General features: G+C 40.0%; 1 protein-coding gene across 2 annotated transcripts; it reads left to right on the forward strand.

The window, feature by feature from the left end:
• The first annotated feature begins 3,187 nt into the window (after positions 1-3,187).
• TASL (TLR adaptor interacting with endolysosomal SLC15A4) lies at positions 3,188-14,005 on the forward strand. Of its 2 annotated transcripts, XM_051795077.1 has the most exons (3): positions 4,304-4,347; positions 6,114-6,191; positions 13,098-14,005. In XM_051795077.1, exon 3 carries the CDS (start codon positions 13,102-13,104, stop codon positions 13,978-13,980), a length of 879 nt encoding a protein of 292 aa, XP_051651037.1. In that variant the 5' UTR covers positions 4,304-4,347; positions 6,114-6,191; positions 13,098-13,101; the 3' UTR covers positions 13,981-14,005. The 2 variants fall into 2 exon arrangements, with proteins under 2 accessions (XP_051651038.1, XP_051651037.1); XM_051795078.1 differs by lacking the exons at positions 4,304-4,347; positions 6,114-6,191 and adding an exon at positions 3,188-3,265 and having other exon boundaries at positions 13,101-14,005.
• Positions 14,006-17,301: the final 3,296 nt, after the last annotated feature.

Raw genomic sequence — 17,301 nt, forward strand, 5'->3', positions numbered from 1 at the left:
GGGCTGCTGGAGTCTCTGCTCTGGACACTGAATCTGTAAAAAAGCTTATCAATAAAAGATGAAAGCAGCAAAATATTTCATCCCCAACCTACTGGTTAGACTTATCACTAAGATAATATACTAATGTATATCTGTAATCATCCAATGATGTGTTTTTCTATCTGGCTGATAGGATGCAATTAGATACTACTTAATTAAGCATATGCAAGTAATCTTTTCAGACTTGTGGAGTAAAGAATGCAGCGTAACACCCCTGTGGAACCCCTGTAGTAGGAAGTGATCTGCCATAGTTGGGGGCTCAAGCACTATTTTTATTCTGCAGGAGATGTTTTGAAATTCAGGGATCTGAGATAGCTGTTTTATTTATTTGCCACTTGAAATACTAATTCTGATCATTCCTATCTGCTACACATTCAAGTTTATAAAAAATAATAATAATTTTTTCATATTGCTGTGAAATTATTTATATGAATTTTAAGCATTTAAAGAAATTTTCAATGTATGAAAAGCATTAAATAAAACTAAAACTGGGAGAAACCACCAAACTTTCAGTGTATATATACATATTTTGAAATTCAAATACTTACAGAGGAATGATGCATCTTGAGCAAAAATCACCCGTGAAAGAAACAACATTGCTAAATTTCCTCTTTGGAAATCGCCTTTCAAAGGAATACTGATGCCTACCACAACACAAATTCTAAGAAAGGAGCAGAACTGATGTCTGTATTCTGAGAAGCTTAAAAAATACCTAAAAATATCTGGAAGGTGCAAGGATAAGGAGGGTTATAGCTACTGATAGACCCTTTTGCTGAGCTGGGTGGTGAGTCGGGGGAGAATATGTTTCATTGCTTGAAGAGTGGTTGTGGTTTACACTCTACCCAGAGTGCTACAGAGTCAGGCTCCTCTCTGCTGCCAACTGAAATTCATCATACCCTGGGATATTTCAGTCAGCAGCAGAGAGCAAGCTGTACACAGTATCCATGGTGTACATCAGGATGCCAGTAAATATATACATCTATGTATTTGCACACTGTAGACCTTTTATTCTGATTATTATTTGAGGGGTGCTAAAAAGTAGGTGGCATTTAGATATTCTTGCTTGTTGGCTTAAAACCCACCCATTTCTAAGCTATCATGGTAATAGTTAAAAGACCAAAAAAAAAAAAAAAAGAAAAAAGAGACATTTTTGGCTTTTGGTCAGATGTGGACAATAGAAAGAGGGCAGCCCGCCCAGCACTGCCTTCTGATGTTTTGCAGGTCACTCGTGATTCCTGCACTGACAGTGCTTATAGGCTTATGTGCCCATGTGTGGTTGTGCAGGGAAACCTCGATATAGTCTCTGCCACCAGTGGGATCACTTGGACAATAAGGTACTTTGTTCAGGATACATCAGTGCAGCATTATTTATGACCATTAAAAGAAAAGAATATGGGCAGAACAATTTGACCACGAAAGGTAAATAAAGGATTATGAATGAAGAAAGGCTAAGACTGAAGGGAAAGGTTTCTGAACTGTGACAAGGTCAGTCTCCTAGTTCGTGTAAATTAGTGAGAGAAGAAAAGAACACAAACTGAAAAGACTTTATTAACTGGCTACTCATTACTAGAAAAGACTGATACTGTAATGAGGAACAACATATGCTATGTCCAATACTGCTGTATTTTCCCATAGAAAACTCCCCTTGACCTTAGCGATTTTATTGGAGAGTGCAATGGTGTTGCTTATAATTTTCCTAATTGTTTTCTTGATTTTCACATAGATCAAACCTGTAGAGATGTCTGCATATAACTAAATATTTATGTCATCCACAAAAGAGAGACAAAATTGAACACGGGAATAGATTGTATGGTTTATTGACTAGAAGAAGCATATAAGGCAGCAAATGTACCCTATTTTACTGAAGTACAAAAAGATATATTATAATGCAACAAGAAATCAAGAAATCCATGGCCCTTGCCTCTGTAGTTAACTAAAAGATTTAGTGGTCACTTTTGTGTGATGAAATGACTACTTCATTCTGAAGTATCAAACTCTGAGTGCAGAATTTGAGGGATTTAACTGCATGGAAGGTACTGTGCCCCCTGAGTTGCTGGAGTTAAAGCTCTGGGTGCCAAGGACAGCCAGACTTCCCATTGCTGCATGGGCCATCAGTGGTCATGGGAAGCTGGAGACAGTAAATACAGGTGGGCACCAAAACTCCCTCACCTTTTCCAGAATGGTAAGGCTCTCTGTGCATCCATGACCATTTCTTTTCCTCATGGGAAGTGCATGGCCGAGAGCATGATGTCATAGCCACCTTTTTTCCCACATAACAGGTGGAGGGCTGGAGTAATTCACCCAGAAGACTCCCTTCAGCCTGAGATATCTCGAAACAAGACTTGCCATTTGGAAGATGGGAATCCTCATATTTTACCTAGAAATTTTTGCAGATCTATTTTCTACTACCAGCAATGAAGGAAGAGGAAAGAAAAGTGTGTATGATGGAGGTTCTTCCCTGCTTAAATACTGCTGGTTTACTTAAATAATTAATTATACTGCCATAATAAATGCATTGAAAATTGGGTTTTCAGCCCTAATCAAGTATGGCATACTGGGAAGATTGAAATATATCTGATTTTACAGCTGCAAGGAACATAAATCATTCATGATTGTTCTTTATGATGAAGTACTAGATAATGCTTATCTCCCTCCCATAAAGTTTTTCCTTCCAAAGATCAAAAGGTTTAAAAATATCTCCTTTGTCCTTTGCACCAAGTAATTATAAACCAGGTGATAATCTTAAAGTGATATTGTTAACCTTTTGTTAACCTATTGTTAACCTTCCTGGTTAAAGGTATAGACATAGCAAATGAGAATAGAGCTGAAATTGTTTGATAATGAGAGAGAGCTTACGGTGTACATACCTGCTTAATTATATGTGCAGGAAAATAGATTTATTTTCTGCACTTATTCCCACTATTAATTTTAACAAAAATCTATGGAATATTGCCTATCAAAACCTTCCAATTTACAATTTCTAGAATACAAACATTTTACCTGCAAGTGATGAGCATTTGCACTGTTTGACCAAACAGGCCAGAGATTTATTTATTCTGAACTTCTGTTCTGAGCCTTGTAGCTGTACAGGAGGAACTTCAGCCTTCTCTTCTATTTCTGGCAGTGCAGTTTTATCAGTTACAATGTTCTGAGTCACATGAGCTCAATGGTGTTGGTGGGCAAGGGTTACTCTGAGAATGATGGACTGTCTGGTACTATCCTAGAGGTGAGTCCCTTGACAGCATTTTTCTGTTCTGCTTACATCAGCAAATAGTGCACCATCTTTGGAGCAGATGCTGGCAGAGAAACAGCAGTTGCTGAAACCCTGCCTCCCTAGGATGCACGGTCTGGATGGGGGGTGGGGAAGGTGATTTTGGATCAGCTCCACTGTGGCTCCATAAAAGTCCATGGGGAAATTTGTCCATGGCAAATTTCAGGTATGGTCCTGGTGTGTGTCCTCCCACTGAGTTTCATCCAAAAGGAGTCTCTTTCATGTGCTTCAAGGGGCAAACCAAAGCACAGCGAGGACAAACAACTGGCCCATTTGTTTTGAAAATAAACTCTTGAGCTGAAATAAGAAGCTAAGGTAGATGTATGTGGGATCAAAATTAAAGCAGTTTCCTCGAGGAAATTCCCTGTGAATAGAAGAATGTGGTAGAGAAGGAAACAGTTTACTTGAAATGTTTTTCTTTTCTCTTTAGGGGATAGGGATACACAGTCTTGGTGCATTGGGCTTGCAGTAGTGAAGTACACTGACAAAAATTAGTTTGCATGGCCTCAAAAAATTTGAGCTACATTTACAGATGCAGAGACTGACTGAAAGACTCCCTGAGGTGTTGAAGATTTCCCTCTCCTCTTACATCTATTCCACTGGGTGCAGGAGGCACAGCACACGTAGGCATCTCTGTGAAAGGGGTCAGGTGCCGCTGTGCTGTATCATCTCCCAGCTCACTCAGCTCTGGATCAGGCCCTCAGAGTGCTACACCCAGAGCAGTTTATAAGCCACGTGGTAGAAATTCATATAGAACAGCGATTCTTAGCTGAGGGTAGGTCTTCCAAGGTCAGGAGTGAATGTGGAAAAGGTCACTAGAATAAATGAATGCTCCCAAAGCCCAGACTGTCAGGATGTTAATGTACAATTTATATGACAAGAAATTACAGGTTTACATCTCCCTTCCACAGATACATAAAGCTACTGTGCAGAAATAGAGACGGTGTTCTCTAGAGAACTGTAAACATTCCATGTGCATGACTGGGGGTGGGAGGGGGGAAAGGCCACTTATATTTTCCAAATCTAGTTACCTGAAGGTAAGTCTTAAATCCATACTTAAGTATCTCTAGAAAAGCGGGTCGACTTTTCAGTGATTATGGATACCTGTAGTTTTCTGGCTGTGGAAGCACTTTTTCCTTTAAATGTCTGTCTGTTTGTATCTTCCTGTTTTTACATGGATTTAGATGATTAAAAAAAATATTTTGAAAACTCTCTAAGGACCTTTACAGAAATTCTTTTTTACACTACCAAATTTATTTCCCAACAGTCTAACTAGAAATATTGATCTCCTGTAACTATAGAGCTCTCTGGATCTACAGAAGAGATAAAACTTCCTAGTGATTTATTTCTTGCTCCCTTCAATTTCATCCAGATAAGGAAACAACAAAAAAAGTGTTAGACCAATATAAATCTGACAAGCCCAAGATTGGTCCATAGTAAGAATGAAGGATTAAAGGAAAAAAGTACACTAATATTAATATTAATGTTAATATTAAGCAAAAAAGAGTTGGTCTGCTACTACAGTAGCTTTGTTTCCACAGGGATCATTTTTTTCAGCATTTCAGATTTGCATTAAACTGCCAATTTTGTACAGTTTTTATGCATTTTAGCTGCTGTTGATCCTAGCATGGCACATGATTGGGCACAATATTACCTATTAAACTCTTGTATGAATTAGCTAGGGATGTGTAGGTAGGGCCAGATTGGCACATGTACTTTTTCCATGTCTATGTCTAAGAAGACTCTGGAAAAGACTTTGATACTAGTCTCAATCATATATTGCATCACAGTGATTATTTAGGGAAATTATGTTCTTAGAAGTATGGTTTCTGGCTGGCATAGTTCGAGAGTTCTGAGAAAAAAAAACAAATGGTCCTCAATGCGGAAGTTAAAATTTACTGAGAATTAAAATGTATTTCTAATGTATTTCTCTTGTTATTACAATGTATGGACACCTAATGATGCCTTCTTAAGCAAATTTTGTATGTTCCATTTGGATCAATTAAAACAGTCCAGTTCCATGCTTCAGACAGTACTTGTCCTCTGCCCTTTAAGGAATAGTCCAATACCAACCTCAAAGCCATATTCACTGCCCATACACCTCAAGCTTGGAGGATGAATTCCTGCTTGCCTAAGGTATTTTCATCCACTACCCCTGATAAGACAAGCTACCTGCCTGGGTATGGCAAGCACTGAGTCCTAAAAAAGACAAGGTCTAACTTTTGGGTCTAACTTCCCTCCTGACAAGTGTTACCCACACCAAGTAAAACCTTGATGAAGCATCTGTGCTGTGCTGTTTGATGGAAAATTATATGTACCAGGGTCTGCAGAAAGCAAAGTAGGCCTGCTGTGGAATACATTTCTGCTTGGGCTCCTCACTCTTCCAGCCCATTTGGCATGACAATCTTGACATGTCAAGATGTCTCTCTGCCTCAGCTAAAAGGAGATTGATGGATAGTGACCGAAATGGGGTGCACTGTATGGTACCAACAGATGAGCAGTTTCTCTAAGATTGTTCTGGCTGTTCAACTCACCAGGGTTTTTTTTCATATAACAGTCCATCTGCCTGGATTGTGTTGCAATCAGCTATTTTAACAGTACACAGTTTCACAAGGAAGTTTCATTTAGACATAAAAGGGGAAGCAAGTTTAGTGTGTTGCAGTTCAGCCAGTTATAAAACCCCCTGCTCTCCTAAGGGACTTTCTTTCTATACTTTGCTATAGAGGATTAGAAGCAAAACAGATGTTATCTTAGAAGTGTATTTAAAAAGGAAATAAAACCAGAACATTGCATTTTGGGGTAGGACAGACACACAGGAAGCTTCAAACTAGTTAGAAGACATCAAATTTGCTGTACCTGGTCAGCTGCTGTATCTTTGGAGGTAAGAACTAAAATATACTATGCATTATACAAATGTATGACGATGTTACCCTTGCTTATCAAAGTGGCTCACTTCTGTCTGTGTGGGACCCTGGTAGAGGGTAAAATGAAGGTGTGCTTTTTCTGTTTTGAATGCACCTATGTTTGCAGAGTCTCAGCCGCTGTCCACATGCAGTTTCTGCTGCCTTAAGAAGTAATGAGAACACTTCAAAGGTACCATATTCACAACCATGACCGACTGTGATTGCGACGTGACTTCAAAATGATATGATAATTCTAAAGACTTTCACAAAATCAGACTAAAAATGTTTTTCTGAATATTTTTAAAGGGAGTATTACCAGATGTGTTGCTTATGGTATTGTTATTGAACTTTCTGCACGTGTTACTGTACTATTTAAGTACAGTCCTTAAAGTGGAGTATGCTATTTGTAGATTAGAAATAAAAATAGGCACCAAGAGATGAATATAGGCATCATATTTAAAAAAAATTCATAGAAAAAAAGCTGAGACATCTCTGAAAACATGATGATGTTAAAAAGTATAAACAACAAAACTTTATCATCGTGTTTTCCTGATTCACAGCAAGTTTCCTGGTTTGCTGCAAATTCACAGTTTGACATGGGTGTACATGCACATCATGTACCCTCTCCCTCCCTTTTTATGCTTTACAGAAAATTTGACTAACATTTCAATGCTTGTTTGTGGACCATTTCACTCACTCCTGGGAAACATCTCCAGTCTTTTCTGTCTTTCTTTCTTTACCGTTTATTCTTTTCAATTCTCAAAAATGTGTTATCTTCTATAGGAGTGCACATGAATGTACTGTCCCTTTACTTCAAATGCTTAGATACAAAATACTGTAGTTCACGTAGTTCAGTCATGATAACAACTAACAACTCATTAAAATAAACACAGACATCCAGAAACAGGAAATGATTTCCACCTCAGGAAGAAAAACATAAAAGCACAATGTAGAAATACCATGTAGTCAAGTCCTTCTTATGAATGTGGAGCCTTATTCTTTCCAGCCTCACATTTCAAGCTGTTGCTTACAGCTGTAGATATGAGACATAAAATGTTATCCAACTGGATTGATGTGATCCTAACCCTAATTTGTGTGGGTATATATGATTAAGAAAAATGTAGAAAATTATGAACAAGGCTTGCATTTATGAATTTTCAAGGAACTTGAACTGATGAAACAGACTTGGTTGGGAAATTATTTGAGAGCTCAAAAAGTTGTATTTACCAGCATACAGTTTTCATTGTATTTTTATGGAAGCATGTCCCCCCAAACTCCACAATAGCACTCAAGCATACATTAAGAATGTATTTTTTTCTAAGAAATCAGCTGCTCCAGAAACTCACTGTCATCCATTTAGCATGATTAAAAATGGGTAGACACCTGTATAACAAGAACTTTAACAATACAGTAGACATATAAAGTACAATGTGTTCTTGGGGAAGATGTCTTTCCTCACTTGCTTTCTTCAGCCTGTCCTTCAGGGAGATTCCCTCCTACTCTTGAAATACAGGATTGTTATTCTCTCAAACATACTCATTCCCATTGAAACATGGGAGAAGTACTCCTATCTTTCCTGCATCTCTTGAACTGTTGACACGTGAATCAGGAAGATGAGCAGGGCTTGTATTTTCTTCTATGGGAAGATCAAAAGATCAGAGTGAAGAGAGCTGTGGGCAGGAACAAGAAGAATTTGGCTCATGACCACTGCTGAAAGAGCCTCATGGTGCAGCCCTTCAGGTCCCAGATCTTCCAGAGCAGCAGCAGCAGGGAGAGGAAGTGACACACCCAGTGGGCAGCATTCGGATGCTTGTGCTAAACCACCTCTTGGCTATTCCTCTTCTCTTCTACCATGGGCAAAGTGGGCCAACTCCTACCTCAAATAGCAGCCACTACTATTGTAGAATCTTAGTCACAGAGCAGCCCATGTTGGAAAGGATGAGATTATGCAAAAGCTTGTCCAATCCCGTCTTGAAAACCTCCAGTAAAGGGGACTCCACCATGTCCCTGGGAAGATTATTCCAATCATAGTTCTCACAGTAAAATAATTTAATTTTTAAATTGAGATGAAACCTCTTTCTTCTTATTCCTGGAATCATTCAAAAAAACAGTGAATGTGGCATTTAGGGACATGGTTTAGTGGGGAACATGGTGGTTCTAGGCTAATAGTTGGACTCAAAGACCTCTTAGAGGTCTTTTCCAATCTAAATGATTCTATGGCTCTATTCCATAGTAACGTACTTATGGCCACTTGTCTTCTCCATGTGGCTTCTTGTGAAGAGAGAGCCTCTATCTTTGCAGCTGCAAATGCTGGCATACTATGACGAGCTGTCCCCTACCCCCAGTCTTATTTTCCTCAGGAAGAAGAGTCCTAACTCCTTCAATCTTTCCTCACACGGCAGGTTTTCCAGCCCTTTGATCATCTTCATGGCCCTCCACTGGGTGCTCCCCAGTCTGTCAACATTCCTGAATTTTGAGAACCAGAATTGGACACTCCAGATGCAGCCTAACAAATGCTGAGTGGGATGATCATATCTTTATCTCAGTCAGCAGTGCAGCCCAGGATTCGGTTTGCTGCTGTTGCACAGCTGGCTCATTTTCGGCTTGCTGTCCACTGGGACCCCCAGGTTCCTCTCAGCAAGGCTGTTCCCCAGGCACACAGATCTTGGCCTGGGCTGGACCCTTTGGTTATGTCCTCACAGTGCAGGAACTTGCACTTGTCTCTGTTAAACCTGATACTGTTATTGCTGGCTTGCTCTTCCAGCTTGTCCAGGTCTCTCTGTAAAATGGCTCTTCCTTCTGATGTGTCCACCTCACCACAGTGTCATCAGCATTACCTGTACCCAAGCCAAATGAGGTTCAGATGACAAACATCTGTTGGTTTTGGGCATTAAGGAGAAGTTCTGCTTATCCATATGCACAGCTCGTTATACTCCCTCCTTCACTATCCTGGTTTCCCCACACTGGCTGCACTGAGGCTTCCTGGGAGCTGTTTCACAGCAGCCCCAGTAGAAGGTGAGATATGGGTCCTGCAACACACACAAGTTTACTCTCCAGACTATTCTTCTTGCTGGGACTCTTGCATCTATGTCTGGCATTCTGAGGTGGATCCCAAACCTCACTGAAGGGATCTGTCTGTATCTCCACAGCCTGGAAAAACATGTCTTAAAATAGGGAAAAAATATTACAGATGGATCCACAGGATTTGAGTTCCTTCAAGACAGGGACACTGTCATCTGGAATCCCATGTAATAAATCGATTAGAACTCAAGATATACCCTATGATAAGACTGGAGCTCCAATCACCAGCAGCACGACTTTAATGCCACTCAGATCCTCGCACACAGATCTGAAAGCCAGACATATTCCAAATGAGCTTGTCTCTTCTATGAGTTTCCATCCCCTTTTTTTACAATGCAAAAAAAGTCCCCCTCCCCACTGAAGTGTGATCCCAGCTGTTCTGAGATCAAATGTTCTTTCTGTTTTCCATAGCAACTTTTCGTCATATCCAGGTTTTTGTATAGGACACAATTTATGATATCAATTTGTGTACACTTCTCAGGCTGTCCTTAAGCATTTTGCTTATCCTGAGCCAAGAACTCCTATTCTGTTTTCCTGCTCTCAGACTGTAGTCTGGGGTCTTTATGCAAACATTGTCACCATCTACAAGAATTATGACCTGGCAAATTTGCTGCCACACACTGGTAATACCACTGGATTCTCCATGTGACTTTAAACATTCATCCTGCCTTTAGGCTTTCTTCTGCTGGAGAACTGAGCAAAAACCCCAGGACAGTACTAAAGACTATGTCAGACAGAAAAGACAGCGTAAACCAGACAGGCTTTTCCCTCTGTCTCCAATAGGCTTACGCAAAATGTGGTCAGCTCCCATTTCCAGGACAGTAACCAAACAAGGAAAATGTCTCTGTTCACCTCACATGCAAAATGTGTCAGATCAGAATTGTAACAAAAAGTTATGCAGTTATTCTCAGGCAGAGGGAAGTGAAATGTGAATTTGAGAAGTGTGAAATCCAAATATTGAAAGACTTTAGATATAATCTCTGTGCTCTTGGAATCCTGGTGTATATGTGTGTCTGTGGCACGGAAGGGGGATTAAGAGAAGAGGAAGGAGAAATCAGAATTAATGAAATCTGCAATCCTTATCAGATTTAAAATGCAAAAATTAAAGGTGACCCAATTGCATGTCTGCTGGAGTGATGGCATAATAACTTGACAGAGGTATATATTATATTAAGTACTAGGATGAGAGAGACCAGAGTTATATGCACCTCCCTATTGAATTCAGGCTCTCAACACTACCTATGAAAACTTCAATCAGATTTCCATGTAAAATAACCAGATTAGTGCAATGGCCCTTGCCAACTTTAGAGGGTAAACCTGTAACTCATTCAGCAGGACACACAGCTCCTGAGCACAATGGGAGCCTAATATTTTTGAATTTGCCAGTTTTGTTTCCACTCCTGTCTCAGACAGTGTGCTCCAAAACTCTTAAAATAAGTATAGCAGAATGCAAAGAAATGAAACCAAAGGTTTCATTTCCCTCATGCATCACTTTATGGCAGAAACGACTCACATCTGGGGAGTAGGAAAGATTGAAGTGTCATGTGCTACCTGAACACAACCGTCTTTGCCTTTGTTGGTTAAGCAGTGGACAGACCATATGTTACATTTCCACTCATTTCTCAGAATCCACATTAAAAATAGCATAAATGTATAACAGTTCCAGATTCAAGCCAGCCAAAGTTAGTGGTGACTTTGCAATAAATCTGGGCCATGGATGGCTGGGGGAAGGGAACAGCCTTTGCACTGCAAAAGAGAGGAACAGAAGCAGAGGAGAGAGGAAGATGAGTTGATAACCTGAGTAGCTCTAGCATTTGGCTAAGAGTTCTGAGGGGACACCTTAATTAGAGCTAAAACCTAAAGTAAGACAACAGCAGCGTACTGCAAGGAGTGCCAAGCCCCGAACACGATGTTTTCCTCTCTTGTGTAAGCAGATCACTTTTCATTAATTGCTACTGCCTGTGGGAAATCTCACACAACTGGCAGCATCAGAGAGGATCCATGGTCACCAAAGCAAGTATTTGGACACATCTAATTCCCATTAATATTTCTGTCTGAAGGGAAGTTATTTTCCCTCCAACCTTCTTCTTCTTGGAGTGGAAGTGATTCCCTGTCCCAAGGAAAGTCTTTTCTCACACTGTCTCCTACCTAATATCTGTGCAAAGTCTATATCCTTGCTTAGACAGGATTTGCACAACAATTATTATTAGTGCAGCATTCTGCACTAGCAACTGTGACACATTAAATACTTTATTAAGTATTATTCATTCTTGGAAAAGATAAGCTGAGCCATTGACAGCAGCAGAGGATAGTACAGCGTGTACCAGAGACATGCCACCTCTTCATTCACAGTTTGTGGGAAGGTGTTCCCATTCTGGGACTTTATCACAGCAGGAGTTTTGAAGAAGACAGGAAAATTGTCAAATAACTGGGACATATTTTTGTTCCTACAAAGGCAGTATCCATTAAGGATAATAATTAGGTTAAATAGTAAATGAAGAAAAGTATTTGCAATTAAAGCAAAGACAAGCTATTTGTTTCTCAATCACACAAGATATTTTGTATTATAGAAAGAAAAAATAATTTTAATTTTAATTTATTTTCACTTTAGATCTACTTTCTCTTTGCTGGACTAAACAATTTCTTTAGGACATCTTTCCCATTGATTGTATCCTTGACATCTGATGAAAAAAAAAAGACACAGAGGTGGACTTAAGAACAGTTTTAGTGGTAGTGGAGCTGCTAAAACTTGGGCAGAACATTTACTGTGCAGATGCACGTGTGTCCTTGCTAGCAAGTCTTGTCTTTAATTACTAACATGTCTGAGCAGCTTTTCAAGCTGATCTACCTGCTCAGACAGTGGAGAGACTGTTGGAACCCTACTGTGCCTTTGAGAAATGTGATGGAAACTGATTTCGGAGCTGGTGGTGTGACTAATCTCACTGTGAAAGAGCTGGAGTACCTCTGAAATGTGCATTTTCCTATGCATTGCACTGAAATATGTCTCTTCAAAAGTACACTGCAGATTTCTACATCTAGGGTGATCAGTTTAGGATTCTTTTACAGCAACTGGAGGGTGATAAGCAAATCTAGGGCACAGTTCACCTCATTTTGACTTAGGTGTCTAAACCAGGCCGGATGAATCATACCTCTAAAAGGTTTTGCTTTTGTCACTGACATTTTCATGTCTAAAAGTGAGAGACAATTAATTCCATCCTGATTGCAATGCAGAAGTGCAAAGTGCAAATTTAATGGTCTGAGATTTTTTAGTGAAAAAGGAACCAAACCTACAGTTGTTGATTAGTCTGGAACAAAAGGGGTGATACTCTCAATATGAATCTCAAATCAATATAGTTCAGAGGCAGCTGACAAACCACACATAACAAAAATTGCTTCAAAGCATATGAGAAAACGGGGGAAGCTCCTTGGCTTCTTAATGAAGTCCAGGGCAAAACCAGACATATTTAAGTGTAAATTACTACAGGAGCTATTCCACAACAAAGCACTTCTTGTCCTTTTCTCCACAAGTCACTTGTCATTGGATGCATTGGACATGGTGTATGTTGTGTTATACAGAATACCCTTTGATATGATTGAGTTAACAGCACAACAGGGAGACAGGATAATCATTGACTCAAATCCTCTGGAAAGACAGAGACACTCTTGTTCACATCCAAATTGGAAACATCTCTCTGCAGCTATAACAACTTGTGAGTGTAATCACCATTCAGTGAATTTATAATGAAGTTTTTGTAATTCTTCTTATCATTTTTCTTTCTGCTGGTGATTCCTTGACTTTGGAGGAGGATGCTGTCAGAAGGTTATCTTTACAGAATCACCTACCTTTGTGGAGACCTGAACCCTGAGCTCTACAGCAAGACTTCAGCTGATGAAGTGGTATATGAAATGAGATCCATTAATTATTCTCCCACGGATGAAGCACAAGGAAAAAGCCTCCTTCAGAGATGCAGATCTGCTGGCAAGTGCATTTCCTCAGTCTGCTCTAGAGGTAGCAAGCACAGCAGAAGGCAGAAGGATAATCTCCCACAGCCTGCACATCACCCTGCACCCACAGGGCAGCCATCTCCAGCTACACGTGCCTGCGAAGGGCTGACGAAAAAAGTCACCTACCTGGTTCCACCTTCCTGCAAAAGCATTTGCAAGAATTACAACGATTTGCATATAGCTGGGGACTACGTGGTGCCCATCAGCTCAGTCACGACAGATTTTGCTTGTGACAGTGGCATAGGCCCCTTCTTGGAGTCCTCAGAGATTCCTCCCGCCTTGGAGTCCGTGAGGGTCCCCCCCTCCAGCGACACCGTCCGAAAGCCGGGCCAAGGCTACTCCTCGTGCTGGAGACTGGCGAGCTTGGGGCCACACCAGCAGCCCCTCTCTGACTCAGCCCTGAACGACTACCTTGAGCAGAAGCTGGTGGAACTGTACAAGCAGTACATCATGGATAGCACAGCAAACAGGGCATCCCCCACTCAGATCCTGGCCTCGGAGCTTATCATGGCTAATGTGGATCAAATCAGCATGCAGATATCACGGGAAAGGAATATGGAGACCATGAAGGCCAAAGACATTGTCATCAGCCGCTTCCTACAAATAGCCAGTGAGAAGATATCCTCAGAAATGAGCACACCTACTCTGCATATTTCCCAATATAGCCATATTAACCCTTAGTGTTTGAATGGCTGACGTTAGAAAGTTTTTATGTCCCGCAGAGTCAATTTCTAGTTTCTCAAGACACTTTTCTGCTTCATAAAAACACCATCTATGACTTAAATTAAACCTTCCAGTACGTATTAAATAAATAAAACTATCTGTACTGTGCAGTCTCTACTGTGGGCCAGATGATTATTTTTTTTACAAAAACTTCATGAATAACCCTCAGACATTAAAAAGATTTCATGGAAAAATGACTAAGAGCATATGACACTCTTCCAGGTGCTCAGGTGTTTGTTTTCTTCCCTACATGCTTGATATATCATTTCAAACCTCCTCTCTCTGGCATCTGCTAGTCTACCCCTGGGTCTCTCCTTGTGAAGGCTTGCACTCAAGCAAGGGCAAGCACAGTGATGACAGAGCCACAGAAATACAGAATTTAGGATGTCATTTAATTCATCTCCCTCCCCCAAATGTCATTATTTATGACATCCCTCACAGAAGTTTTTATAATTTGTTCTTGAAGATATTAAGGGATAGACACTTTATGGTTTCTTCTATGCTAACCCTAAATATTTAACTGATGTCTTCCTCTTCAAGAATTACCATCCCTTTTTTTTTGGAGCTATGTTTTTTTGAAACAGGCTATGTTTCCAAACAGAAATCATCATCAGGAGTGTACATGTATGGTTTGCACTGACCTGAAACTTGACAATGAACACTGGAGATCTGTAATCACAGGCAGACACCACCTTCACTAGCTACTTACAGACCTGCAGTTGTGGAAGGGTCGTGTGGGGACAGTGGTGATAATAAAGTCTGTTGGATTAATGCAAATGGTACCTTGGAATGCAGAAGGGAAGCTGAAATGGGGTGTTTAACAACATGGCTGACCATTTATTTTGTTAGGATTGCTGCTGTATATTATAGGTCAAGGTCATTTGAACCTGATGAATCTATAATAGGAGGTCTTATTTTGTAAAATTTCACGAAGTCCGAAAAAAGAAGAAAAAAACCAGTACCCAGGGATGCCTTGTGGCAAGGATTGGTACCTATTCTGAGTCTATATGATGTATAACATATTGACAATGCCAATCCATCACTGGTTGAAGTTTAAGTATCAGTATAACAAAATACTAATTTATTCTAAATATTCATAAAATTTTCTCATGTTATTGTTTCCTTTTTTTCCACAGTGTTGTTTTGGCGTTTGTGCATATTTTTTTTCTTTTTTTTTTTTTTTTTTTTCTGTAAGGCATGCTTTTATGTATATTTTAAAAACAAATATAAGATGGTAAGCATGTCAGTTTATTCTATTCTGCTGTCTTTCCAGAGATTACTGGGATGGCTTAGCATGGTTTCCTAGTTGTGAAGGTATCCAAAAAACAGTTGCCATAAGAACCTTCGATGCTTGAACCCAGAGAGTGTACATCTCTTGCCATAGCAGCCTACCAAAATACTATTATTCAGCAATACAAGATAGATAATTTCTGGCATAAAATATTTCTGGACTGTGATCAAATGCTATTTACAAATAGGAAAAAAAGGTTATTTTTAAGACAAAGTAGCATTCATGGTAATGCATAGGCACAGACATGGGTGCTGCATGCAAAATCTATTACCAGCAATCTATGAAAATGTCTTGCAAAGGACAGCAAAAGCAAAGAAATGTAATAGTTTTTATGTCCTACAGATACATATCCAGGCTTTTCAAAATGTGGGGCTTTTGTTCATGCCTATTGACATTCACATCACCGAGTTTTAGTAGCAAAAGATGTACTGGAAAGCAACTTGCAGAGTTGAATGCATAAATCAATACCCTTGCTGAAAGGCCTGACTCCTTCATCAGAGAACAAAATCGATTCTTATACTCAACTCTCCCCGCTCCACAGACCGTGTCCTGTGCAAACAAAGCACCATTTTATCATCTCTTACTCAGAAATACAGATCTTCATTTCCCCCCAAGACCTGTGGGTAGCACCTGGTCACCACGGCCCCATTCTCAGAACTGCTGCAGGAAGTAGTGAGGGCAGCTGGAGAACAGAGGCTGAGAGCTCTGCCCAGACCTCTTGTTGCTTGCTGGGCCCACAGCTGCTGTGTCAGGGGGGCTGCAGCCAGAGCTGGGGGCTCAAGTGCTCAGAGAACGGAGCAGTAGAGAAGAACAACAAACCATAACCGTACAAAAGCATGACTCGTGCATATAAAGGGCATGTTTGATACTTATCAACCAACTACAGACCATTCCTTTCTCGTGCAGCTTTCTTCCAAGCAAATCACTTACTACAGTCACACTGACTTTCAAGTAAAGGTCATATTTTGTATTGCCAGACTGACATTATGAATTTTATTCATAGAAGGGTCATAATCATTGCAGCTGATTTATTTTGGACAGAGAGCATCAAACACTTTTTCCCCACATGTGGTTATTTTCTTTTCCCTACTTAAATACAAATGCCCATTTCATTCTGAGCCCTGTAGTGTACCTGTTTCTCACATGAATTACATACCAGCCACGTCCCATTATCTGAAGCAGGTCCTGGACTTAAGGCAGTTTTTACATAAACAAACAACTTTTTCTTACTTTCCACTATACTCAGATGAAAATGCATTTATATCTCTGTCCTTCCTCCATTTAAAACTAATCTTCCTCTGCACAGGTGCCCCTCTATGTATGCTTGTTTCCTGCTGAAAGCACTTGGATAGCAATTAGGCTGCTATTACCATGAGTCAGGTTGTTATCTAAAGAGATTATGATATTCTCTCTCCTTCTCTCTCCTTCCCCTCCTCTTCTGCCTCAGGGTCAAATGTTTAAAGAGAGAGATCCCAATTTTTAGTAGCTCTCTTAAATAACTAATTTTTAGTCAGAGGCATATAATTTCTTGACACAAGCTTGTCAAAATTGTAATGGAGTCCCAGTGGAGTGTGTGTTGGAGAGGAGAGTTTGAATTCTTCCCTCACAATACTTCCTAACAGTATGGTTATTTTTGTATGACTAAGATCACTTAAGAAGGCAAAGAAAATTGTAAGGAGTATTTTAGTAACTGTTTGGTTGATATTTTGACCAGCTGATCTCAGAAGAATAGTTTATAACCACCTTCACCATACTCTAGCAGCTTCCTTAGGCATTTTTTTCAGAACATATTACTCATTGCTGAAAACATGATTATAGCAGCTAGGAATTTTTTTGTTTATAGATAGTGTGACTGTGCCCCCAAGAGTCTGAGCCCATCACTGTGGCAGATGAACATTACCTGTGGACTCCAGGAAGGCTGGATGTGCAGTGTGACAAGAAAAATCCTTGTCAGAGGGAGAAAAGAGAAGGAAAAGGAGCTTTTCAAA

The sequence above is a fragment of the Manacus candei genome, unplaced genomic scaffold (genome assembly GCF_025592945.1).
Source record: "Manacus candei isolate 608988 ecotype Guabito, Panama unplaced genomic scaffold, ASM2559294v1 h1tg000041l, whole genome shotgun sequence".
Lineage (NCBI taxonomy): Eukaryota > Metazoa > Chordata > Aves > Passeriformes > Pipridae > Manacus > Manacus candei.